Source organism: Pelecanus crispus, chromosome 15 (assembly GCF_030463565.1).
Source record: "Pelecanus crispus isolate bPelCri1 chromosome 15, bPelCri1.pri, whole genome shotgun sequence".
Taxonomy (NCBI): Eukaryota; Metazoa; Chordata; class Aves; order Pelecaniformes; family Pelecanidae; genus Pelecanus; species Pelecanus crispus.
The window spans coordinates 1,552,429-1,577,832 of record NC_134657.1 but is presented as its reverse complement, the minus strand read 5'-3'; the positions used below and the strand labels follow the sequence as shown (position 1 = coordinate 1,577,832).

General features: G+C 49.4%; 2 protein-coding genes across 4 annotated transcripts; both read left to right on the top strand.

The window, feature by feature from the left end:
* The first annotated feature begins 1,537 nt into the window (after positions 1 to 1,537).
* Positions 1,538 to 18,903, top strand: PPIH (peptidylprolyl isomerase H). Of its 3 annotated transcripts, none has more exons than XM_075721676.1 (10): positions 1,538 to 1,615; positions 2,135 to 2,199; positions 2,815 to 2,838; positions 3,343 to 3,387; positions 3,825 to 3,867; positions 4,028 to 4,120; positions 6,216 to 6,303; positions 7,106 to 7,146; positions 8,447 to 8,535; positions 18,871 to 18,903. In XM_075721676.1, the coding sequence occupies exons 1-9, from the start codon at positions 1,550 to 1,552 to the stop codon at positions 8,513 to 8,515; spliced, it is 534 nt and encodes a 177-aa protein (XP_075577791.1). In that variant the 5' UTR covers positions 1,538 to 1,549; the 3' UTR covers positions 8,516 to 8,535; positions 18,871 to 18,903. The 3 variants fall into 3 exon arrangements, with proteins under 3 accessions (XP_075577791.1, XP_075577789.1, XP_075577792.1); XM_075721674.1 differs by lacking the exon at positions 18,871 to 18,903 and adding an exon at positions 10,142 to 10,269; XM_075721677.1 differs by lacking the exons at positions 7,106 to 7,146; positions 18,871 to 18,903 and having other exon boundaries at positions 8,447 to 8,518.
* YBX1 (Y-box binding protein 1) lies at positions 14,720 to 24,913 on the top strand. The gene is made up of 8 exons (XM_075721661.1): positions 14,720 to 14,876; positions 15,230 to 15,293; positions 18,871 to 18,904; positions 21,271 to 21,360; positions 21,586 to 21,888; positions 22,303 to 22,385; positions 22,493 to 22,758; positions 24,544 to 24,913. Exons 1-7 carry the CDS (start codon positions 14,720 to 14,722, stop codon positions 22,725 to 22,727), a joined length of 966 nt encoding a protein of 321 aa, XP_075577776.1. The 3' UTR covers positions 22,728 to 22,758; positions 24,544 to 24,913.
* The last annotated feature ends 491 nt before the right edge of the window (positions 24,914 to 25,404 follow it).

Sequence of the window (25,404 nt, the reverse complement as noted above, 5' to 3'; positions counted from 1 at the left end):
ACCCTCATTGTAAAAAAATGTCTTTCTTATGTCTAGTCTAAATCTATTCTTCTTTAGTTTAAATCCATTACTCCTTGTCCTGTCACAACAGGCCTTGCTAAAAAGATTGCCCCCATCCTTCCTACAGGCCCCCTTTCAGTACTGAAAGGCCGCAATAAGGTCTCCCCGCAGCCTTATCTTCTCCAGGCTGAACAACCCTGACTCTCCCAGCCTGTCCTCGTAGGAGAGGGGCTCCAGTCCTTGGATCGTTTTTGTGGCCCTAAGTCTCTACGGAGACCTTAACTTGTCTCTATACAGACCTTAACTTGTCCCACCACAATGTTTGAGACATTAACTCTTTCAGTCTCTCACACACAGACCCCTGGATGTGCCTTTTGGCTCCTCCCCCCACCCCACAGCGTGCATGTCAGCATTGCCTGAGCTTCACATTGTGCATTTTAGTGCATCCTCAGACCCCTCGCTGTGCCTTTGGCTGCCCCAGACCCCTGGGTATGCCTTTTGGGGCACCCTGAACAGCTTTACGTGTATTTCAGGGTGTCCCATTCTCACAGGGTGTGTGTTTCAGGGCATCTCCAGACCCCCGCACGTGCCTTTCTGGTGACTGGACCCATCTGTGCACCTTTCCAGACACCTCTGATAAGCTTGTCCCTGAGGCATGGCTTTCAGGAAGCAGGAAGGCAGGCACAGCCACAAGTACCATGGAAAACCTGCCCAAGGTCATGGCTTTGACCCAGTGCAAAGGATTTAGAGGCAGCACTGAAAATGCGCCAAACATACAGGGAGAAGAGCATTAGGTAGGGTCCTCGTCTTACCCATGTCTCGGAGCAGGTCTTTGAAGAACCTCATGACCGCCCTCCTTCCTTCATGGCACAGCAGGATGCCAAAGCTCTTGAATAAAAAGTGGAAGTCCTTGCCTTCGATCAAGGCCCACACAATGACTTTCCTGGTCACCTTGATGCACGTCAAGACTTTCTCCTCATGTGCCACTTGCCAGAGCCCATGAAAATCTCAATCCGGTGATTGGAGAGTTCATCTCTACCCTCTGCACTGCAGTATGTCTGCACAAATGGAGGAGGAGGCATGCTTGAAAACCAGGCCCCGAGTCCTACGGAAGCACGGCCCTGCCAAGCTTCCCAGGAGAGCCCCAGTGCCAGGGAACCATCTTGGAGGGCGCAGGCAGGGGCTTCCCCGGCGGGGCCGGCACCAAGGGATGGAGAGCAGCAGCCCAGCCCTGGAAATAAGGGCTTTGCTTCTGGGAAGCTCAGAGCTGTCCATGGGGAGTAAAGGCTACCCGCGGATAACCAGGATAACGCCAGCACGCTACACGCCTTCTGACGCCTCTCTGACACCCTCCCGGCGTCGCCTGCTGTCACAGGCCGGTCAGTGTGGCAGGACGGGCTCCAGGGACGGCTGGGACCGCGGACAAAATATTCCTGGGTCACCCGCTCCCGGCTGCCCCCTGCTGCTCCCCGCTGCTCCGCGCCGCCTCGCCTCCCGCTGCCACTTCCGCTTCCGGTGCCACCTTTCCGCTTCCGGGAGAGGCGCCGTAATGGCGGTGCTGGCGTCCAACCCCAACAATCCCGTGGTCTTCTTCGATGTCACCATCGGCGGGCAGGTGGGCGAGGGGGTTGCTGCTGCTGCCGCCGCCCCGGCCCCGGCCCCGGCCCCGGCCCCGGCCCCGGCCCCGGCCCCGGGAGCTGCGCGGCGGAGGCTGGGGCCGGGCCGGAGGCTGCGGGGGAGCACCGGGGGCACCCAGGGGTGCACGCAGCTGGGGGGGGGAGGGGGGTTTGCAGGACTGGGGGGCTGCAGGGGTTAATTGGGGGTGTAGGAGCGCAAAGGGGGGGGGTACGCTGGGGGGGGTAGGGGTTCATTGTGGGGCGTGCGGGGGTGCTGCCGAAAGCACTCGCAGGAGAGCGTCGGGGGGCTGTAGGGTTACAGGGGTGCATTGGAAAGGGCTCGCAGCAGTGCTGCAGGGGAGGGGTGTACGGGTGCGGGCTTGCATTAGGAGGGGGCTTGCAGGGATCGTGGGGTGCAGCAGGAGGTTGAATTTGGGGGAGTCCCCCAGGCACTGAGGCAGGTAGGCTGGTGTGTATGAGTGCAGCCCAGAAGGCTGACCTGGCCACCGTCCCCGCAGGAGGTCGGCCGCATGAAGATTGAGCTGTTCGCAGACGTTGTACCCAAAACAGCAGAGAACTTCAGGTAAGGAGCAGCTAGCATTCCTGCAGCTCAGCCTGGACCCGGGCTGCGAAGGCTTGACGGTGCAGGAATGTCTCTGGTGCAGAATGACTACCTGCCCCCCAGCACCTGCTTTGCTCCTCTCTCCGCTCCCAGAGAGATGTGACTGTGCGGCATGTTGATCCCTCAGGGGAGCCCATCTGGCTGGAAGGTGAAGGCCTCCAGTCCCTCTCTGCTCCCTCTGTGGAGCTTCTGATACACTCGGTGCATTTATAAAAGGTAGTACTTTAATGTCATGTTGGAGTTCTCTGCCACTGGCTGAGGGATGTACCACTTGGACATCCCACTTCCATAGGGGAAACGAAATACCCTGTTCTCTGGGAAACACAGTGCGTGGTCCACGTTCAGTGTCTTACAACCTCCCTGTTAAATATCTGACCTCCTGAACTGCCGAAAGTGCAGAAGTCTGTTTTGAAAGGGACGTGGGGAGGAGTTACTGCCCGTTCCCGTTTCATTGGGGATATCCCTGATGCAGTAAGGGAAGTCCTGCACAACAGTTGGTGCATGTTCGCTGAATGCAGTCCTCTGTGTCCTCGGAGTTCAAATGTGGCTCACACTCTGCTCTTTTTTGTTTTCCAGGCAGTTTTGTACGGGTGAATTCAGGTAAGTGGGTTATACCGTCCTTTTAAGTAGTCTGCTCGGAGAAACAGGGCTGGGTGAGTAGGGAGAAGGCTCAGTTGGAAGTTTTTCTTACTATACCAGTACAAAATGAAAGAAAATCTGATGAAATTGTGACAGGCTCGGTCAGTCGCAGAGATGGCAGACTTTCCCTTTTAGGCATGACTTTGTTCATGCTGAGGTTGCTCTAAAAAGCCCTGTCTGCAAATCCCACCTGCTCGTGCTGCAAATTGCAGTGGGATCCTGTTAAGAAGATGGGATAGATGTTGTAGGGAACCAGGTCATTTAACGTGCAGAGCCCACTTGAGGTTTCCCTTGGCCCCTGATAGCACCAGCTCAGAGCCAGGCCCTAGCAGGTGGGTTGGCTGGTTGTATATTAAGGCAGCTACTAACGTATAGGGCGACCCTTTGGGACTCTGAACTGCTGGGAGGGTTTTGTGTTGGGATATGCAGTAAGTTGCAATGATTTTCCTTTTTATTTCCTTGCAGGAAAGATGGTGTCCCTATAGGTTATAAAGGAAGCACTTTCCACAGGTAATTCATCTGCTTTTGTTTAGGCACTTAAAATAGCAGTCTGAGCTAGATGTGGTTTTGAGACCTGCCTCAAGGCATTATTGGTCTGGGAGGCTTTTGTAGGTCATGGCTAATACCGTCCTTCTGTAGCTTTGGGGGATTTGGGGGTGCTGTCAGATGTGTATGCTGGGGTCACGCTGATCCCCTGTTCCTGGTGCGCCAGATCAGAGATCATTTTCTGGGATCTGTCACCTCATCGCTATCCCTGGGCGAACAGCAATGGGTCCCAAATCACCTGATAGCAACCAGTTGTTAATATTTGGTTTAGATTTTGGACTGTAGCATTCATAGACCCCGATAACTTTTGTTGTGCTGCAAGGCAGAACTCCTTTTTACCACATATTAAGCTTCTTGAGGCATTTGTCTACTGAGAACTAAATATTGATTTACTTCTTTAGGGTAATAAAGGATTTCATGATCCAAGGAGGTGACTTTGTAAACGTATGTACTTCTATATTCCTTTTGTTGTTTGAGTTTAACCCTTTAATACTTTTGCTTGGGGATTTTAAATTTAATTTTTAATTAAATTTAATTTTAATTTAAATTGTAGCAACTGCTACAGAACAAATGCTGTGGTTGACTGGGCACCTCTCTCACACAGGGAGACGGCACTGGAGTAGCCAGTATATATAGGGGTCCTTTTGCAGATGAAAACTTCAAGCTGAAACACTCTGCTCCTGGCCTGCTCTCTATGGTGAGTATAAAATAATGACATTATAAGACTAAAAAGCTTTTGGTACTTTCTCTGTGCCCTTTTCCTAAGTGTATAAATTATTTGCCAGGCAACGGAAATCTCCACCATTGGATACAAGGTGTGAAAGACCTGCTTTGTAACTGCTGGTCAGAAGGCTACTCATGGGTTAATGTGTTGAGTAACACAAAAGTCCTGATTCTGTAGCATCGTTTCATTTTTACCTGTTGGAGTGCTGGGGCAGGCTTTGTTTGATCAGCTTTCAGAATAGCTTGATTCTTAACAGTTTTCATATGGTCCCTGATACTGTTATCAAACACTGACCTCAGCAAAGATGAAACAAAGAGATTTGGGAGTTTCAAAACCATAGCAGCATTACCATGGTATCTTTTATAACATACGCTTCCTGTTCGACATTGTAGGAAAAGCTGCAACCATTGCATGTTGTCTGTGTTGTGGTTTAGCCCCAGCCAGCAACTCAGCACCATGCAGCCACTGGCTCACTCCCCCTGCCTTGGTGGGATGGGGGAGAGAATCGGAGGAGTAAGAGTGAGAAACACCCCTGGGTTGAGATAAGAACAGTTTAAGAATTGAAATAAAGTAAAACAGTAATGATGATAACAATATAATAATGATAATAACAATAATAATATCCAAAGCAAGTGATGCACAATGCAATTGTTCACCACCTGCCAACCGATACCCAGACAGTTCCCGAGCAGCGATCGCTGCTCCCCGGCCAACCCCCCCAGTTTCTATACTGAGCATGACGTCATATGGTATGGAATAGCCCTTTGGGCAGTTTGCATCAACTGTTCTGGCTGCGCCCCCTCCCTGTTTCTTGTGCACCTGGCAGAGCATGGGAAGCTGAAAAGTTCTTGACTAGCATAAGCAGTACTTAGACTGATGGTTTAGTTGCTTTTGTTATCAGCATTCTTCTCATCCTAAATCCAAAACACAGCACTATGCCTGCTACTAGGAAGAAAATTAACTTTATCCCAGCCAAAACCAGGACAGTCTGGTAGGAACAATACACTGACTTTTGCAATAGAAAGCAAGTGGAGCCAGTGCTTCAGCACATTCTTATCCACAGCTGCTTCTTCCCCAGCTCTTTCAGCTGCCCTGCCCTTAAAACCACTTGCTTTGTGCATTTACCATTTGGATTAATTATTCATCCAGTTCAAAACATGGCCCAAAAAGAGGTGTCACGGCACAGCTAAGCAGTGTACTGTAGTGTGGGAGAAGGGATCCCATGCTGGTATTACCAGCTTTGTGTTAAAGTGGCATGGCTCTGGAGTCGTTCTGCTGGGCCAAACAGTGGTGCATCCCAGCTGGATCCTTCTGAAGCTGGCTAGCGATAAGTAAAAGGTCCAGCATGACTGTGTCCTGTGCAGTCCTGGCGCTGCAAAACTTGCCCAGTTCACTTGCCAGCACAGAAACATGCTTTAGTACCTCCTGGTTGTCAAAAAAGCTTTGAAAAATTGAAACAGACCTAAAGTGTTGCAGAGGTGTTTTCTTAGCGGAGCGCAAATGCTCTGGGTGTTGTTGCACTTGGGTGTGAATTAAATTTCACATCTGCATGACAACATTCCTGTGAACCCTGTGCCAGTATGATAATTATCTTTCTCATCCTGATCATCAGAACAGACACCTGGGTTTTTTTTTATTCTGAGGAAACCTTACAAATAGCAGAAATCAGCTTCTTTTTTTCTGCCCTCGTTCCTGGCTTTCAGTTTTCCCCAGGACAATACTGCAGTAGTAAGTACTCATTGACAAAAATTTTAGCCTTTTTTCAGGAGCACGCTCTGATTTCAACAGTCTTGTGCTGAATGTGCCTTTGTAGAAGTATAATAAAAAGTTGGCAGCATGGCTCTTGCACACACTGACACGACCAGACTTGGTGGCGTGCCACGTCCCAGCACAGGGTGCTCTCCTGCAGATGTATATCTTGCTTCCTTTGGTTTGTGTAGCAATAAGCTAAAAATAAGCTAGGCTGGGTCTAGAGCAACATCTCTTTCCTATGGGAGATGCATCTGTCTTCAGTTTTGGGAAGTCCTAATTTGTACACTTTTCATATTTTGGCGTTCTCAACCCCCAGGCAAACAGCGGTCCAAGTACCAACGGCTGTCAGTTTTTCATTACATGCTCCAAATGTGACTGGTTGGATGGAAAACACGTTGTGTTTGGTGAGTACCTGCAGCAGAGGCATGGCATACCAGCTCACAGATGCTCCCTGTGGCACAGCTGCTAAAATGAACAGCCATGGAATGCTTGTTCTTCCCCCCTCGCTTGTGCTAGCGGAGATATCTGTGCAGCCAGCTGCTGAGATGGATTGGTGTTGCAATGAAGCATTTTTTTCCCAGGTTAGCTTTAATCCAGATCAGTTCCTTGATCAGTGTATCGTGTTACTACATAAATCCTTGTGCCAGTGCAGAAGGGACGGACAGATGAGTGAAAGGATACCTTTCTTCTCCACTGTCAGAGAGCACTGAGCTTTCAGCAGAGTTTTTAGATAGTAATTCTATGAAACCACATCTGCTACCTTTTCACATACTGCCACTTGAGCTGTAGGATTTCAAGGCCAGCCTTTAAGCTGATGTCCTACTTAGTACTTCCTCCAATTCTTAAGTAACACTGATATCATTCATTGTTGGTTTTGCATCATTACAAAGATTGTGTTGATACAGAGGTAGTTCATACTGTATTTTAGCACAGCTGGTGGCGGTAGGTCTCAAAACCTAGATTTCTACACATGCCACCCTTGCGAAGGGAAAATGCACTTAATCTGTTCTGAATGTGGAAAATGTGTTAAGAGGGATTGTTTCCTTTATCGGTTTAGAGATCAGTAACAAACTCTGAAGTGCCCGATAGCTATATACTGCACAAGGCAGTGTTCAGGAGGAACAAAAACGCATGTACCTGTGATGAGTGCTGGGGAGCAAAGGTGAAAACTGGCTGTATTGAAGTGGATACATTTTCTCATTCTAGGTAAAATTGTCGATGGGCTGTTGGTCATGAGAAAAATTGAAGTAAGTTGAATTTGCCTATTTCTCTGTGAATGTCCATGTTGGAAAGTCACGTAGAAGATTAACAAGGGTTGTTCTGTTCTCTCCTGCTGTCTGTTTACAGGATACCAGGGAATACCAGTGTTGATAACTGGTATTATTGGTTGTCATCATTATAAAATAGCAGGAAATCTGTTGAGGCAAAGGCTGTCATATAGATTGACTTTAGAAATGCTGTGCTCTCGTGGTTGCTGGTTAGTCTTTGAGCGGGGATTGTGTTCTTGCGGCTTTATTTGCAATGCTTTGCATTTGTTCAGGAAGCTGAATTGAAAAGCTGTTCCATCAGCAACTCAGACAAGAGTGTAAAGCAGATCACTTCTGTGCCATTGCCTGGGATTATTTAGTGGATGCTAAATCATCAGTTCTGCTGATCCGTGATCAGCATGTTTAATAAGAAAAATTAAACTAATCTTCTGATGGGCTTCCAGAAGCTGAAGATAAATACGCTCAGGGGTGGTGGTTGCTACCAACGTTGTGACTGGGTGTCACGGCAGGATAATGAGTAGATTTAAAAAACAGCAGTGAGTTCTTCAAGATAGCTGACACTAACTTCATGGCACATGCATGGGATAATGTGCACAAGGGCCTCTGCCATCAGTGAATCAAAAAAGTGGGGTGTAAACAGAGCTGACAAGTGTTAGGTATTGAGAAAAAGTCGCATGCAAGGAACTGTACAGCATGATATAATCCGCATGTTGCTAGCCCTCTTCACCGAAAGCACTGCTGGAGGGGTTGTGGTGTGCCTGCTTTGTGCATCGCTGCAGTGAGGGGCAAATTAAAGGAAATAAGTAAGAGACCCATGAAAGAGCAGCTGAGTCCAGCAGAACGAGAGGTTGAGAATGAGGGTTGCTTTGTGACTCTCTCTTATTTGGATTCCCCTTCTGTACAAATACAAGCTTGCTTTGCACGTTGCAGCTGTAATTAGTAACTTTAAATATTTAAGCCAGAGTAGCCTCAAGTGACATGATGCCTGCTGTATCTCATGAGGAGCTCTCCAGTTTTTGCTCTGTTCCTTCCCTCCCATTCAGAGGATCAGGGTCTGGTCTGTATCCCAAACCTCCGCGCACAGAGAGAGTTCACTGGCTTATGGCTGGGTCCATTGCCAAAATGCATGACGGTGCTTCTGTGTTACTCTGAGCTGTGTCCAGATTGCCCTGTTCCTGATGTTGCACAGACACCTCTTAACCAGCCTTCAAGTGCCTGTCCCTCACTGGATTCGCTGTGCTTTTAAAATGTTTAACATCATATATTTGTTTGTCCCCAGAATGTGCCTACGGGTCCAAATAACAAACCCAAGCTGCCAGTTGTGATCTCTCAGTGTGGGGAAATGTAAAGCAATGAAACAGAAATGTGGTAAGTCTCAGTCTTCACAGGCACACAGTGCAATTGAACTGTGGGCTGCTCTGCTCCTTACTTTTCTCTTGACTTATTTTCACATTCATTTGAGTCTGCAGAGAGCTGATTCAGCTCAATGAAACACCAGAAAATGCCTCTCTAACAGTGTTAGTTTTTTGCCAGCTGAACTGGCTCCCCTTCGAGCTGCACCAACACCAAAGGCAGTGCTGGAGGGATAAGATTTTGCAGCTGCAGTCGAGGGGAAGATGGGGTTGTGGGAGCTGTGCCTTGGCTTGGGTTAGTCTGCCTTGGCTTTAGGAACCAGTGGATGAAAGGGAACTGCAGCTGGAATCCAGCTGGTATTAACCCAGACAGTCTGGGGGAGTGGGAGGCTTCACTTCGACCTGCAGGTTGGTGAACTCTCTGCTGCAGAAAGCAGAGAGCATCCATGTGTGGGGCCAGCAGGGATCAAGAAAAGGAGAAAGAGAGGACTTGAGCCTCCTTGCTCAGTACAGCCATAGGACTGCCACCACTGAAGGGCCAAGGAATTATCATGTTACATAGTCTTACCTTAACTCAAAAAAATACCGCTGTCCTCACCTGAAGGGAGGCATTTCCAGCATTTACTATTATTCAGGTTTCATTTTGGTTAAACCAATAGGCTCAAGACAGAGCTCAGGCTAATGTACAGTATTCTGTTACCATTTGTCCGCCCACTTCACTGTAAAAAACACAAGCATTTAAACAAATCTGTCTAGATTTCAATGTGTCAGGCTGCAGCTTGTCAAAAATCTGCTGTATTAGCCTTTTGGTTGCTGATTTTTCAAATTTCAGCAGGCAGGCAGGCACTGACAAAAGCAAATCCCCACAATTTTTGACCTTCCATTAAATGATTTCCAAAGACATCTGGAATTACCCACGAAGGCGCATCCCTGCTTCCATAATAAAGTCTTTCAGATCTGCAGACTCTAGGGAGCTCCTCCTATTTGCTGAAGTGACAGCAGGGAATGTAATAATTCCTTCATTTCCCCGGTACTTCCGGTGGCATTTATAGGTTTTTGAAGATAGGGACAACCTTGTTAACGGCTTTCTTGCAGATGGGCAGACCTGTGCTGATGGGTCGGGTCCCCTTTAGGGTTGTCCTCAGGCCCAGACTTGTCAATTTGGACTTGTCAGTTTGGAGTACATGATCTCTGGCCATCATCCCACTTGAAACTGGAAGCTTTTCATTTCTAGGTATGAGGCTGGTGCCACCTTGCTTACTTCTCAGCCAGGTCTTGGAAACTGCCTTTCTGCACCCTGCTGTGTCTCAGCTGCCTGTAGACAAGAATGGCATTCGTCTTGCCCAGCTTCAGACAGCTAAATCCATCACTTGTCAGGATGCTTTAAAATCAGCCGGGAGAAACAGGCACTGTTGGTTTTAAGCAGATGCCTGGCATGGAGACCCAGGAGGACTCCTGGGTTCTCTAGCTCAGGTTTGACGTGAGCTGGTGCACGCAGCAAGTAACGCTCGCTTGAATATCGCTGTAGCAGCGCCCAGCGTCACTGCACAGTCCTGCTGTTGCAGGATGAGTTGGGAATGGCTGTCTGGCATTTCAGACCTGTTTCTTCTCCTTTGTTTCAGTGCTCCTTCGCCAGTGGTTAGGCCTGTGCTGGCTCCGTGCAGTTCCAACTCCAGCCAGTTCCCCCCACTGCCCCAGTCCTCTCCGCGGGCCAGATCTGCGCTCTTGACATTCTTCTGAAATTATTTAATAATTGGCATCTATCTTTTTTTTTTTTTTTACATTTTGAAATGTAAATAAAGAATTTTGTTAAATATGTGTGCGGTGCACATCAGTTAACATGCTTGGGAACAGATTCTTCAGGTGAGAAGGGCTACAGCATCTTTAGCAACATGCTGGTTCAGTAGGGAATGTTTACTGTGTGTGGTATGGAGGGGTATTGCTGCTGGGCATTTGCAAAACGGGAAAGAAGGGGTGAAAGGAGCATGGCAGGGCCATGCTCCACCAGCTCCTTTACTCAGCAGGTAAATAAGTTTGCCTGGCAGAGAGGTTCTTGGCATCTTGGGAATCTCCAGAACCTTTCTATGTGCAGCCTTATTGAAGCACAAGAAATTGGTATGGCACAGACTTCCATCACCGTGAGTTTGCTGGGCTCTGAGGCGAGTTACATTGTAAACGAGCGTTTGTAAAACCTTCTCTGGCACATTGCAGCATGGGCCCATCGGGCTGTTACGTGCCACGGGTGTTAGAGGAATTCACCTGGGTGCTACAGGGGTGTTAGAGCAGGGCTGTGGGCTGGGAAGCAGAGAATTATTATGCTGTAGGTGTAGAAATTAGGGTTCCTTGTCCTGCATGGTTACAAAGAGCGCAGCTGAGGCTGCAGGTTGGTGGAAAAACTGACTTTCTTCTCCCAGAATCGGGTTGCAAGCTCACCTACCTGCTGGGCGACAGGAAAGCACCCCTCACGAGGGCTGGGCTACCGTGTGAGTTTTCTCATCTGGCAGACTAAACACAAAGGAGTTGGGACAAAGGCTGTTCTGTCACGCGCAGGCGCTTCATCCCATCTGGATACGTCCCATCGCTCCTTGGGCAGCAGGAGCATATTGTGCGGGGCTGTCTTGGGGAGGCGGTCTGTGTGCTTAGCTGGTGCGTCACCCAGTGCTAGATGGCAATTGCTGATGTACTGGAGGACAGATCCTGCAGGCATGCTTTGGTGTGCTCTTTTATCTCATGGCTGTTTAAAGTCCTTGAAGCAGGCTCTGGCTGTCAGGATTTCCCGGTCTCCATTGCACAGCTGCTGAGGACACTCATGCTCACTTCTCTCCAGCCTGAGGCATCTCACCTTCTTGTACCTGCAGAACATCAGGTGATGAAAGAAACACAAAGCATGCCATCCCTTTCCTCTCCTGGCCCAAAAAGACTTTGCAGAGGGCTCTTCCCTGTGAGATGAGGGTGGAAAATTCCCAATAGGGAGGAGAAAACCAGACCCGGATGATAGCTGTGAGATAGAGGCGACCAAGAAGAGAAAAACTCAGCTGCTGGTCCTGCTCAGGAGACGTGTCCAGATGGCCCTTCCCTCTGGGGTTTAGGCAGGAGCTCTGCTCCAGCCGGCTCGAGGGAGCTCTGCTTGCCAGCTGCAGTGCTGACGTTTGCAGTTCTGGCTGCAGGTACCCAAACTCACTGTACCTTTTCAACCAGGGAAACCAGCTTATTTCTGGGTCCACCCAGCAGCACTGTCTCAGCCTGATGTATTTATGTCAGTGCAATCAGCTGGTCTCGCTTCCTGCATAGCAGGGGTCATAGAGCTTCCCCAAATTAATTAACAGCAGCAAATCCATTACAGCCTCTTTGAAAGATGTTCCAGTGGCTAATTATATCCTGTTATGTTTCTCTTTGACGCTGAATGTGCAGAGTTTCAGCTTTACAGCTTATGTATCTTGCTGTTCCTTATCTGCTGGCTGAAAGTTTTCTCAAAGACCACATTTTTGGGTTTAATTCCCCAATGATGAAGTCCCCCTTCAGTGACACTGTGTGTAACAGGTCCTGGAATCTCGTGCTGTAGAGCAGATGATGGGTCTTCTCTCTCGGAGCTCCAGCATCTTCCTCCAGCTGTGGATCCTGCAACTGGAGACAGCATTTCTGATTGCCTTGTTATTCATCTGAGGATCAGATTAGCCTCTGGGCCCTGCAGCATTGCCCCCCCAAAAGACGTTGTTAGCTGTTGAGTGGCCCGCATTTTCTTCTGTAGGTGCATGGCCCTGATATCCTCACAGGCTTCATCACTGAGATTTGAAGTTTTCTCCCCAATTTTCTCCCTCTAGGGTCTCTTGTGTGGTGGATTCCCTATTTACCATTATATGTTAAGATTTTTCAATTGACTTACTGAGCATCATGCAATTTTGATCTCATTCTAGTTTCTTCATCAAGGTCAGAATTCTGATGCAGATCCCTTGCGGGACTGCATTGTTGCTTTAAAGATCTTTCCTTCGTTAGGTGAGTTGGAGATCTCATGGAGGAGTTACGACGATAGCTTGACAAGACCCGTGTCCATAAACCCACATTGGTTGTTGTGGTGGGCTGACCTTGGCCCCATCCAAGCCCCTCACCTGGCCATGGTGTAATGTGGGGAACTGGCATCTATTCTTCACGTGGGGATGGGGAAATCCGCAGTGATTTGTGTGTGATGCTGGAAGGGCTGATCCCAAGGGGATACACATTGTTTGCAGAGATGGTGGAGTGATGGGTCAGTTCCCAAGACCTTCTTGGTGGTTGCTGGTGACCTTTCCCTCCTCTTATGTGGGAGGAGTGACACACCCAAGGGCAGGGCTGTGAATCTGTGGCCACCAACCACATTTTTCAAGTGCCCAAGGAAAATAACTTGGTGGACAAGAACACTGGGTTTCCCCTGGACCTTCCCTGTAATCCAGCAGAGATCTTGGATCTCTCCGAGCCGCTGAAAGGTGAAGACATAGGGGATAGAGGCACAGAAGGAGGTGAAAGGTGATCGTTAGAGAAGGGCTCCGTCAAGATAAAGAACTCAGCAGCGATGCTCTCCCGACTGCCTGGGTGGGGAGAAGGGCTGAGGGTAAGGGGGGCTGCCCCACGGTCTCCCCCCATCCGGGGGCAGAGAAGCTCCGCTGGGAAGGAAGGATGGGATGCTGAGGGAAGGGCTCATTAATGACAAGACCTTTAAGAGACCTCTGACCCGGGGCTACGGCCTGGCTCTCAAATGGCTCAATTAGGAGGCATTTATCTGGAGTAACCGCCCGGGCAGGTGCCACCAAAGCAGCTCCCTGGGGAGCAACGCGCACCCGGGCAGAGGGCGCAGAGCCACCGCCGCGCTGCGCTCCCCCGGCGTGGAGCGGCCCCGGGAGCCCCTCCGCCGGCTCCCGGCCTTCTGCGGGCGAGGCCCCGGGCCCTTCCCCGGCTGCCTGCCCGGGGGGCTCACCGGGGGGGCTCGGCCCGGCTGCCTGCCCGGGGGGCTCACCGGGGGGTTCACCGGGGGGCTCGGCCCGGCTGCCTGCCCGGGGGGCTCACCGGGGGGGCTCGGCCCGGCCCGGCTGCCTGCCCGGGGGGCTCACCGGGGGGGCTCGGCCCGGCTGCCTGCCCGGGGGGCTCACCGGGGGGCTCGGCCCGGCTGCCTGCGCCCGGGGGGCTCACCGGGGGGGCTCGGCCCGGCTGCCTGCCCGGGGGGCTCACCGGGGGGTTCACCGGGGGGCTCGGCCCGGCTGCCTGCCCGGGGGGTCAGACCAGGCCCCCCCCGGCGCTTCCCGCGCCCCTGCGGCACTCGGGCCAGCTCGCTGCCCGCCGGCGCGGCCCTCCCCGCAGCCCGCCGGTGCCCGGGGCGGCTGCGCTGCTTTGACTGCACCCAACTGCGCTATTTTAAGCGGCTCCGCCATGTCTCCGGGTCCGTCAGTTCCCACCGTTAATTACCGCTCCCAGGCTCCTTCCTTCTGCTCATTACTGTTCTGAATGGGAGCCGGGAGCGCCGGGGCTGCGCCCCAGGCCTCGTAACGGGGTGGGAGGCGGCGGCCGCCCGCACGATCGCTCTGCCCCGTGCTTCCTTAAAGCGAGGGGAAACGCCGCCGGCGCGCCCGTCGGGCCGAGTCCCGGTAACGGCGGGGCGGCCGCTGAGCGCGGGGAAAGGGACCGGGAAAGGGACCGGGAGGGGCCGGGGCCGCGGCGCTGCCGGGGGGGGGGGGGGGGGGGGCGACCCCGCGCGCTGCCGCCACATGCTCGCCCGCACTTCCCCGGTCGGGCCCGCTGGAGGCGGGAGCGGCGGCGGCGGCCAATCAGAGTGCGGGGCGGGGACTCCGCGTAGGCCGGTAAGAAAAGAGAGCCTGGCAGCCGCCGTCGGAGCAGCCAATGGGCACGCGCTCCTGAGGAAAGGCAGCTGCCGCCGCCAATAGGCGTTCCGCGAGGGGCGGTGGCCGGGAGGGGACGAGCCAACGGGCTCGCTGGCCGCTTAACGGGCGGGCCGAACGGCGAATAGGGCCGCGCGCGGGCGGGGCGCGCGGGGTGGCTAGCCGGTGCGGGCCGCCATTGTGGCCAGTTCGATCGGTATCGGGAGCGGAGAGCGGAGCTCAGCGAGCCCGGAGCAGGGAGCAGCCCCCCCACGGCCGGCCTCAGTCACCATCACACCGCGGGAGGCGGCGCAAACAGCCAGTCACCACCACCGTCCGCACCGAACAGCCGCCGCCATGAGCAGCGAGGCCGAGACCCAGCCGCCCGCCGCCCCCGTCCCCGCGGCGGCTCCCGCCGCCCCCGCCGACTCTAAGCCTAACGGCGGCACCGGGAACGGGGGCAGCGGCCTGGCCTCGGCGGCGCCTCCCGCCGGCGGGGACAAGAAGGTCATCGGTGAGGGGGGGGGGGGGGGTCCGCGGCGGTTGGGAGGCCTCGGCGGCGGCGCGAGCCCCCCCCCCCCCCCCCCCCCCCCCGCCCGCCATCGCTGAGGGGCGGCGCGCGCTGCCGCCTCCTCCTCCCGGCGCGCTCGCGGCGGCCGTTGGGCGCCCTCCTCCACCTCCTCCTCCTCCTCCTCTTCTCCTTCCTCCTCCTCCCGCGCGCGCCGCCGGGCCCCGCGTGTCGGCGGGTGGGGGCGGGGCGGCTCAAAATGTCCGCCACGCGGGGCCTTTGTGTGCGCCGCCCCGCCACGTGCCGCCCTGACGCCGCCGCCTCTCCCCCCCCCCCCCCCCCCCCCCCGCTTCCCACAGCAACGAAGGTTTTGGGAACAGTGAAATGGTTCAACGTGAGGAACGGTTACGGCTTCATCAACAGGTGAGGGCCGGGGCCGCGGGGCGGGGGGCGGCGGGGGCGGGGGGGCGGCGGGGCCGCCCTGCCCGGCTGACACTTGGCGGAAGAAACCGGTCGGATGCGTCCTGCCCCCGTCCCAGGAGCTCCTGCCCCCTCGGGTTTTATTGGCTTGGCTTCTTAGTGCTCGGAGCTTGGCCTTGCTCTCTCGCTGAATTTATTTCCACGGGGATATTTCTTGCGTTCAGTTTTTTTTAATTTACAGCGGGTTGGGGTTTTCTTGCTCTTCAGGCTCCCCTAGCTGTTAGCGTGCACAAGATGCTGGTTCAAACTCCCGCATGGAGTTCGGGCGCATCGAGGCGAGCAAAAATTGCTTTGAGCGCTTGGTAGTTAAAAGCGTGCTCTCCTGAGGTAATCCTAAATACACGGGGGAAATGGGCAAAATTCAGATGTCTTTTATATCGCGAGACTGCAGTGTATAAAGGGGTCTCAAGAAACAAGTGCCTGGAAGATTCTTTTTATGACAGTAGAAGATCCTTTTAATGACAGTAGTCGATTTTAAAGAAAAATTTGAACACTTCAGGAGTTGTGTAAATACTTAAAATAGGCCTGTTGGTGAAGCTATCCACTAGTAGAGGAGTCCTGGAATTGCACTGCAAACTAGTTCTGGAAAAAATGGGAAATTCTGGAGGGCCTCCCTGTGGGATGTTTTGTAGAGGCCATGTTTCAAAGAACTGTTCCCCTTCACACGCCTCGTACCTCAAACCCACTGTTTCAGAATCTGACAGAAAACTTGGGAATCCTTCTTCAGGGAAGCAAGTGTAGATACTGGTGCTTTTATTGGGCCTTTTATTTAGATTTCTTTCAAATACTTTTCTAACTGTTACCTTATGACCCAATCTTAAGTGTCTGCCAAGCTCCTTAGTTGGTTTTGTGTCTGCGACTTTAAAAACTTGTCTCTGAGTCTGCCCAGTTTGCATTCTTCATGTAGGTTTTAATGTTAAATGTCATAGTCCTCGGTGCTGTAAAGTTCAGCGTCTTTGGCTTTCATAAATGCCTATAAAGTCATAGGCCACAAACTCTACCTCTAGGGAAGGCTTTTTTCCTGTTTCCTTCAGTAGTGGAAATGCTCAGTGATGTGAGTCAAGCAAGGAAGCAGCAGCAGCTAGTTAAGACATCCAAATGGCTTCCCCAGTCATTAATTTGGCAGCTCTTTAATCCCTGGGGTTGCCATTTTTAACGAGAAACCCAGCATGATCTTGTGTTATCAAGAGATTAGAGCTGCAGCCTGAGAACCGAACTGGAGGACATTTCCTCAACTCTGGAATCTTTCTGGCTTGCTGCAAGGGAAACTTTGTGGGAGCTCCTGCCCTTGCTTGTCTTTGCTTCAGCTGGGTCTGCTTGCAGCTAAAATTAGCTTTGGAACTAAAATTTAGCTTTGATGTAGGTGCACGTTAACTTCAAATATCTCCTCTGTTTTTTTGAATGTTAAAAATGCATATCTGTTCTGAAATATTAGTTTGAATTCTGAGTACCTGTCATTGTTTCTCACAGTTGTCAAAATAATAAATGGATGTGCAGGCCACTGACTTGGTCTTCTTACCGTAATTGGAGCTGCACGTTGATATCTGGCTTTGTATTTAGCTCTCTACCGGACTTAACAATGGCGTTTTCTTAATCTGTCTGCTTGTCTGATTCTTTTTTTTTTTTTTTTTTTAAATTTTGGGTGTTAAAGGTGTTGAGGGGAGAATCATTTAGTGCAAAGATCAGCTAAAGGGCTTGTTAGGCCTTCAGAGTGGGTGTTTCCCTTGAACCATTTCAAATTTTCTTTGACAAAGTGTTTGCTATTACTATTGCACCATCCAGGCAGCAGCAGGCTTGCTGCTTCTAGATGTGCTTGCTGGAAAATGCCATCAGGAATCACACAGCAGGCACCGGGCTTCAAATTGACCAGTAAATTTTTTTCACTAATGATATATATACACCTTGAGCTGTATTTGTGTAACTGAGTTATTTGTTGATCTAAAACTCCAGTGTCCTCCTCAATGGAAATTGCATTTTCAGAAGGACTTTAAAAACAAGCATCTGGTATGGTTGTCCAAAATCAAACCTGGGCAAGAGCGTAGAGTGTCCACGCTTGCAGAGCACAGGTGATGAGCACTTCCTACCACCAATTTTCAGTTGAGAGTGAAGGAATGTGCTAAGCTTTTTTTTTTTTTTAAACTGAAAACCTGTTACTGGATTCTTCTGAAGGTTTTCAGCTTCTGGAGCATCTGGTAAGAGATCTTGCATTGCGAAGGAGAAAGTATTTAAGCTCAGGCTTTGCAAGGGCTTCTGGATGTGGATGCTGCATTGTGAGGCCTTGGAGATAAGTTGCCTCATGATGATCGGACTGGCTCCGCTTTGTTTGCCTTTTGACTACCTTTTTCCAGTAACCTTTGAGGCTTGCAGCCATCAATTCCATGAGGAAACAAGGTGACTTATTTTTACTGGTGCTACCTGACAGAATAGCCGTAGCTCAGACTGAGTTTTTGGAAGAGTCTTAATTAAGTTATCCTCATGTTTCAAAGCCAGGGGTGAGGAACACTTGGCTTTATCTTTTTTTTTTTTTTTTAAAAAAAAAAAATCTTCATTCTGTTACCCATACCTGTAGGCTCTGCAGTTCTGAGCACGTTTTCATGCAAGCTTGCTTTGCAACATCTTTAACCAGTCATTCTAGGAAATAAAAGCCACTTTGCTATTGATTCAAACTGTTCCACAGACTAATGAAACTAATACCGCAGTGAGGTTCGGTTGGTACGATGTGAGCTTGGATGTATGGCTCTAAGGTTGTTATGAGTGGTGGAAACGGCACCTAGAGCGCTCAAGCCAGCGCGGAGGCTGTTTTGGCTGTGCCTCTTAATTGCAGAACAGAAACTTTTCTGACTTCTGTTGGTATTGTGGTTGTCCAGCCTCACTCGGCGTGGTAATTGTGGAAACTGTATCACGATCACACTGAAGGATGCTTTTGGATTTGTGTAGTACAGACTTGAGCTGTTTCCTGTTTCTTGTGAGGAAAGAAATGCAAGCTCTTCCCTCTCTGTGCTCACAAATGCAACTCAAATAACCCTGCTGCTTTCAGTGGTCAGCTAGTGTTGTTACTCCTTAAATGAAGGAGGCATCAAGGCTGAGAGGATGTAACTGGAGAGATCATGCAAGGCTTGAGCAGTGATATCACAGCTCGTTTCAAAGATTGCGATAGCCCATCTCCCACGCAGACCCATGTCAGAAGTGACTCTCGGGTGTTCTTTCTTCAGGCATCTCCATTGGTGGACTGCAAAGGGTAGAGGGGCGGGCAGGAGAGGGGAAGAATGCTTTCGCAGGCAACTTGCTGGACTTCAACCTGTGCTCTGAACCTTGCACAGGCTATCTGACAATCTCTTCCCTTCAGGCAGTAAGCTAGTAGGTGACTGGTTGAGAGTAGGTTGAGGAGCAAGGGTGATGCTGGAAGCCAGTTGTCTTGACAGTTCCCTGTTTTGTCCCCTCCCCAAACAATTGAATTTGTAAACTGGGCTAATTTAGTGTGCATTTTGTACATGAATTTCAATTTCCTGTTGTCTTGCAGGAATGACACCAAGGAAGATGTGTTTGTCCATCAGGTAAGACTTCCTTGAAACTGAAACATGCTACCTCTCTGAAGCTTGCTGTGCATGACCTATGTAAGTAGGACTGCAGTTGTGAAAGAGCCTTGCATTTTCCAAGAACTGTTACTTGAACACAAACAACTGTTTCTCACTATGGGATTGCAAGTAGAGCCTGCTTGTCCTTGCGGGTTTTGCATATCCACATACATCCGTCATGAGGACATGAGATACGTGGGGTTGAGCAGGCTGGTACTGTCCAGTGATGAAAATTGCACCAGCTGCAAGTATGCTCTGTTGACTCGGGGATAACTGTCTGAAGTCCAGTTAAGTTGCCTTGTGGATTCATATATAGTTATATGAATATATACCTACATATATGAATCCACAAGGCAACTTAACTGGACTTCAAACAGTTAGCATATGGAAATAAGGTTAAATGAAAAGCTTGCAGCAGGGAGAGAAATTAATTGGGCTGTAATAGGGATGAAGTGCCAGTGAAGTTTTGTGTGGTTTTGTTTTTGGTTTTTTTTTTTTTGTAGGCAAAACTTTTATGGAATTTATGGTTCCAGGCTTTCAGTGAAAGCCTGAAAACATTTTAGTAGATACTTTTTCAATTAAACCGATATGTACACTTAAATACATGTAAATCTCTGGAAACTAGACCAGAGTGAGACTGCACACCACACCTGCAGTTTATTTTGTGGAGCAGGTCGGCCTTAGTTGAGTCCTTTGTGTCTGGTTTGTAAGTCTCTGTGATTGACTCTGTGGTGTGTTGTGTTTTTTTTTCTTTCTACCCTGTCTGTCTTAGGATCTCTTGTTGTGAAGCAGCCCACAAAGAGTTCTTAGTGGAGCATGGCTTACTTCTGGCATTTAGGAGTCCATGGATTGTTCTTTTGTTTTGAGTTAGGGATACACTGCTGATGTTGTAAACAAAGCGGGGAAAAAGTAACCCCTGGAAAGTGTTTTGACTTGAGTTTGATTTGCCATCTCTCAGCTTCTTGCTTGTGCTATGTCTGAATTAACCTGCTATTGAAATGTAGAGGCTTTTGTTTATAAAAGGTTATCCTGTAATGGGCAGTGGAGAAAGGCCAAGCGACTCTGCCGTGTTTCTGTGTACTGAGGCAGGAATATACACCCTGAAGGAAAGCTTTCAGACTTTACTACTCAATTTGCAAGTAGGGTAACCTGTAACTGACCTTGACTTACAAGTCAGATTTCAGGACTTGTCATGTAACTACTGTCTATTTTGGCAGGGATTTGTTTTAATGTAATAATTTTCATGAGAAAACAACTTAAGGGGTCTAATCTGAAAGAAATCAGGTTGTTTTAGGAGTTACAGCTGTGTATGCTTTTTCCCGTGCCCGTTACCAAGCTTGGGTCTCATGAAGAGCTGTTACTCAGCTACTGTTGTAGTAAGGTTTCCTGTCTTTCCCTAAAACCAGTGCTTTATAGGCTGAGGCTTGTGGGCACATTTTTCCATAGATTTTGTTCCATTTAGGGAAAAAAATCTAGTCAAATTCTGTTGCTGGTATTTTTTTGTAAAGTCGTTACACTTGTATTACTGTTCAGTTAAAGTGTTTGATAAGCAGAATGTGGCTGAGAGTGGTGCATACTGAGTATTAACTCATCTGTCAAAAATGTAATCCACTGCTGAATAGCACAGAAAATTCAGTGTTTTCTAGTAACATCATTTAACATGCAGGTACCGATACAAAGGCTTGTCTGGTGCTGACACCTTGGAAGGGATAATCCTTGGTGCATAATAAATGGCTAGAGTAGATTTGTGATTAATTGGTAAATACTGTGGCTGAAGTGATGGTATAGGAAGCCTCAGAGAAAGAAATCTCTTGATTTATGGCCATTGATGTGTTTATATAGCTTGGGACAGCCTCCTTTGCATGTAGGCTACTTTCTGCACACTGTGGTGGTGTGGGAAAGGCTAGAGGGCTGGAAATCTGAGTGAATGATTGGAAAGGCTTATATACTGGTGTACATACTTCAGAGGAATGTATAGATGCTATGGGGGTGTTTAATGCTAAACTCCAGTTAGGAATACTATGGCCAGTTCGTATTGTGGGGTTTTTTTTGTTTGTTTTCAAACTGCTGCTTCAGCCAGCAGGCAGCTTGTTGACAGATGTTTCTAGTCAGCTGCTACACATTTCAGATGGGCCAGAACTATAGTAATACAGGTAAATTTTATGGCTTCCTGGATTTTCACGGTGTTTTAATTGCTTTTTTCAGCAGTACAGGTCTTCCTCCTAAGATATTAGATACTCAGATTCCTTAATCTTTAAAGGAAAAAAACACAAAGTCTTCAGATATGCTAAGTAGTGTTCTCACGCTGTGCCTGTAAATGTAATTCTGCAATGTTATGTTGTTAGACTGCCATAAAGAAGAATAACCCCAGGAAGTACCTCCGCAGCGTAGGAGATGGAGAGACCGTGGAGTTTGATGTGGTTGAGGGAGAAAAGGTAAACATGTCTCTCGCGCGTTAGAGTATGCATGGAAAACTTGATCTGCAGGCTTTGGTGTGGTGCCTGTGGTTTGAGTCGATGCCTGGTGGCATCCAAGGAGATGAATGGTTTTTCACTGCTTTACAATGCGGATGTAAATCGTTGCTCAGTACTGAATTATGTTACGCTATAACTGATTTGATGCCGACTGTTTACCTACCTGATGCTGTCCCTGCTCTTTAGGGTGCGGAGGCAGCTAATGTTACAGGTCCTGGTGGAGTTCCAGTGCAAGGCAGTAAATACGCAGCAGACCGTAACCATTACAGACGATATCCACGTCGTAGGGGTCCTCCACGCAACTACCAGCAAAACTACCAGAATAGTGAGAGTGGGGAAAAGAACGAAGGAGCAGAGAACATACCAGAAGGTCAAGCCCAGCAACGCCGTCCCTACCGCAGGCGGCGGTACCCACCTTACTATATGCGTAGGCCCTACGGGCGTCGACCACAATATTCCAACCCTCCCGTGCAGGGAGAGATAGTGGAGGTAATGTTTGCTTAAAGCATGGTGCTAAACTGGCTTGATTGTTTTGGAGCAGGGTGGTGGGACGCAGCTTTTTGCCACTTTTTATAGATACTCAAGATGGTTTTGGTAAGGTTTGGCAGTAAGATGAAACAAGGGAGCAGATGTCGATAAGTGGAAGGTCTTTAATGTTACAGCTTTTAAAAAATGGAGTGTGTTTGAATTTGTGGTAACTTCCTATACGATTAACCGGAAGAAACACAAATTGTAATGGTGCGTACTCTTGTGCCCTAGGACCTCTGCCCGCCTTGCTGTACACCACAGGCTTAACCTGGCAGCCCCCTTACAGCCATCTTCCTCGCGGCTTGACTGGTTGTGGTGTTAAGAGGCTGGTTTTTTGCATGTGGCTAAGACGGTTTGTTGCCTAATGTCTTGCAGGGTGCTGACAACCAGGGTGCAGGAGAACAAGGCAGACCAGTCAGGCAGAACATGTATCGAGGGTATAGACCACGATTTCGCAGGTATGCTGCAGATCAACTCTTTTTTTTTAAACCTTGCCTTTTAGCAACAGAGACAGAACATGGCGGCGGTCAGATGCTGCATTGTTAAAGCCTAGCTTGACTTTCAGGGGTCCTCCTCGTCAAAGACAGCCTAGAGAGGATGGGAACGAAGAAGATAAGGAGAACCAAGGGGATGAGACCCAAAGTCAGCAGCCACCTCAACGTCGGTACCGCCGTAACTTCAACTACCGACGCAGACGCCCAGAGAACCCTAAACCACAAGATGGCAAAGAGACGAAGACAGCCGAACCACCAGCTGAGAACACGTCCGCTCCCGAGGCCGAGCAGGGCGGGGCTGAGTAAATACCGGCTTACCATCTCTACCATCATCCGGGTGCGTGTCCGGAGGTTCTTGAGGATATGATTTGATGAGTGGCTTTTTTCTCTTTTGACGCTTTCCTTTAATTTTTGCCTTAAAAGCTTTGGACTAGTCTTGCTCATATGTGTTGTAACCAAACTGGCTGCACTTGTGAGCGTGCTCGCCAACATCTGCAAAACCAAACTGTGAGACTTTGCTGTACAAATGCCGATGAATTGGGAGGACTCGGTTACCGGGCTTTTAATTTGCATTGATGGAGTCACTGCCCAGAATACTGTTAATCTTAAAATCTTGGCTGTGCTCAGTAGTTCAGGCTTACAGCAGTCTTTGTCCACCCAGAAATAGTAATTCCAAGCAGCGCTGGTATAGTGACTTGAAAGTGGCTGGGAGAAACGGGCGCTGGGACTTAGTCAGCTCTGTAAGCGTCCGAGCTTTCATCTCTCGGTCCCGAAGGGGAAGTGAATAGCATTAAGACCTCTGAGCATTAATTTCTAGAAAGTTGATGCGGAATTTGCAGGAGTGTCTCAGTAGCAGCTCTTTATCTAAACAAAAAAGGGCTGGAAAAACTGGTAGAGATGGTGCTTTTTATGGAGCATCCAGGGTGCCCGTGGTTGAAGTACTACGGTGCTGGAGTGGCTTGCTGCTTGGGAGGGTTGCGTAAAGGCTGATGTTAAAACATTACTCTCATTGCAAGGTAGGCCGGCTGTGATTCGGAACTACTTTGGTGCTGTCTTCTAATGGAGAGTTTTGCTAATCTGGGAATATTTTCATTGCTATGTCTTGTTCTGCTTTTTTCTGGCACCTTCCTTGTCTGTTCTTCATCTCTCTTCCTCTGTATTTCCTCTCACCCACGCTCATATCCCATTCCTATTGTGCCTCACTCATCACTTGTTGCCTGGAGGGCAGGCAAATGGAAAGACGGATTTAGCCTCTGGTGGGAGCGGTAACGCATGGTCATGTTAATGGGATGAACGGGGGATGCAGGAGTTGGGCATGGCTGGTAGCTTGGTGTCAGCAGCAGCTGCAGGCCTGTCCCAGCTGTGAGAACTCAGGGACTTGTTCTCCGCAGGCTGGGATGCTGCTGGATTTGTCGTGCAGATGGATTACTCGATACCTCTTCAGGCCTCGCTGCAGCGTTTTCTGCGCGCTTGATGTGAAACTTTGTTTTATCCTGGTGTTCACAGTTACCAGCTGCTGGATGAGTTCTTAGTATCACGGGCTTCAGAGAAACCCCAAGATGACCCTTGGTTGCTCTCTGTCTGTTGATAGTATTGGAGAATAGAGGTTGTGGTTTCTGTGGTCTGGGCTTACTGCTGCCACTCTGTGGGGCACGGGTAGAAATCTGCTCTTCGGCCATCTTCTGAAGACCTTCAGTTGTCCTCGTGCCTTCCCGGGGGTCAGCTTGGAGTTTCCCAGCTCCGTTTCCACACCTGGTCCCTCGGCGCTGTGTGTGTCTGCAGAGCCCGGCGCGAGCAGCTCTCCCCAGGAGGCTGCTGTGGGGAGAGGTGTAGATGGGATTTCTTTGCATGTTTAAATTCGGTGTCTTCTCTTTCTGGAGTCCTCTGTGTCACTTTTGCATGGAAGATGGCAGTTTTGGTCACTGAGAGTGGGCTGATGGAGTGTAGTGGGCTAATTAAAGAGCTGTAGTTGGTAAAGTTTGTTTGTTTTTTTTTTTTTCCTGTGTGCATGAAAGCTCAGTGAGAACTTATGAATCACAGGTGAGTCTTGGTAGACAAAATGCCTGTGTAACCCTCTGACACCTGCCTGATCATCCTTTTTTTTTTTTTCTCTCTTTTTCAGTTTAGTCATCAAAGAAAAGACTGAAGAAATGAAGAAGAAAAGAAAACGAAATTCCAGCAATAAGAAATGAACAAAAGAATTGGAACGGAAGACCTTAAGTGCTTGCTTTTTGCTGCTGACCAGATTCCTAGAACTATCTGCATTATCTATGCAGCATGGGGTTTTTATTATTTTTATGTAAAAGAAGTCTCCTTTTGGAAACGATAAACACGTTTTTTAAAAGCCTGTTTTTTCTCAATATACCTTAAAAGGTTTTTAAATTGTTTCATATCTGGTCAAGTTGAGATTTTTAAGAACCTCATTTTTAATTTGTATGAAATATACACCTGATTTTTTCAAGCCAAACTGCAAGCATCTGTTAATAAAGGTCTTAAAGAATTACCTTGTGTGCCTGGTTGTTTTAAACCCACTTTTGCATGAAAGTTAAGTGTTCATGAAAGCTTTGGTGAAAAAAATGACTATTTCTTCATACAGGCTGTTGGGGTAAAAAATGAAAAAATTCAAGTTTTAAAAAAAAGAAAAGAAAATTAAAAAGTAATTGAGCCCTACTGCAATGGCGTGGAAAGGCTCTCGGAGGGTGACGAGGGGAGGTGCTTGGTGTCAGCCTGGTGTGTTTCTGAGAGCTGTTTGCTGGAGCAGCTCAGCTGTGTCCCCGCTGGAGTACGGCCCCCACAAAGCTGAGGTGATGTTGAGGGTGCTAAAAAGAAAAAAAAAACCAGAACTTATCACTGGAGACGTGCAGAGCACAACTGCTCTGACTTCTCACAATGCAGATGTGGTGTCTTTACAGCTGAGTCACTGCAAGAGATGCTGGTGCGGGAAGGGGAATCTAGGGAAAACCAGGGGAAAATGCAGGTTCCC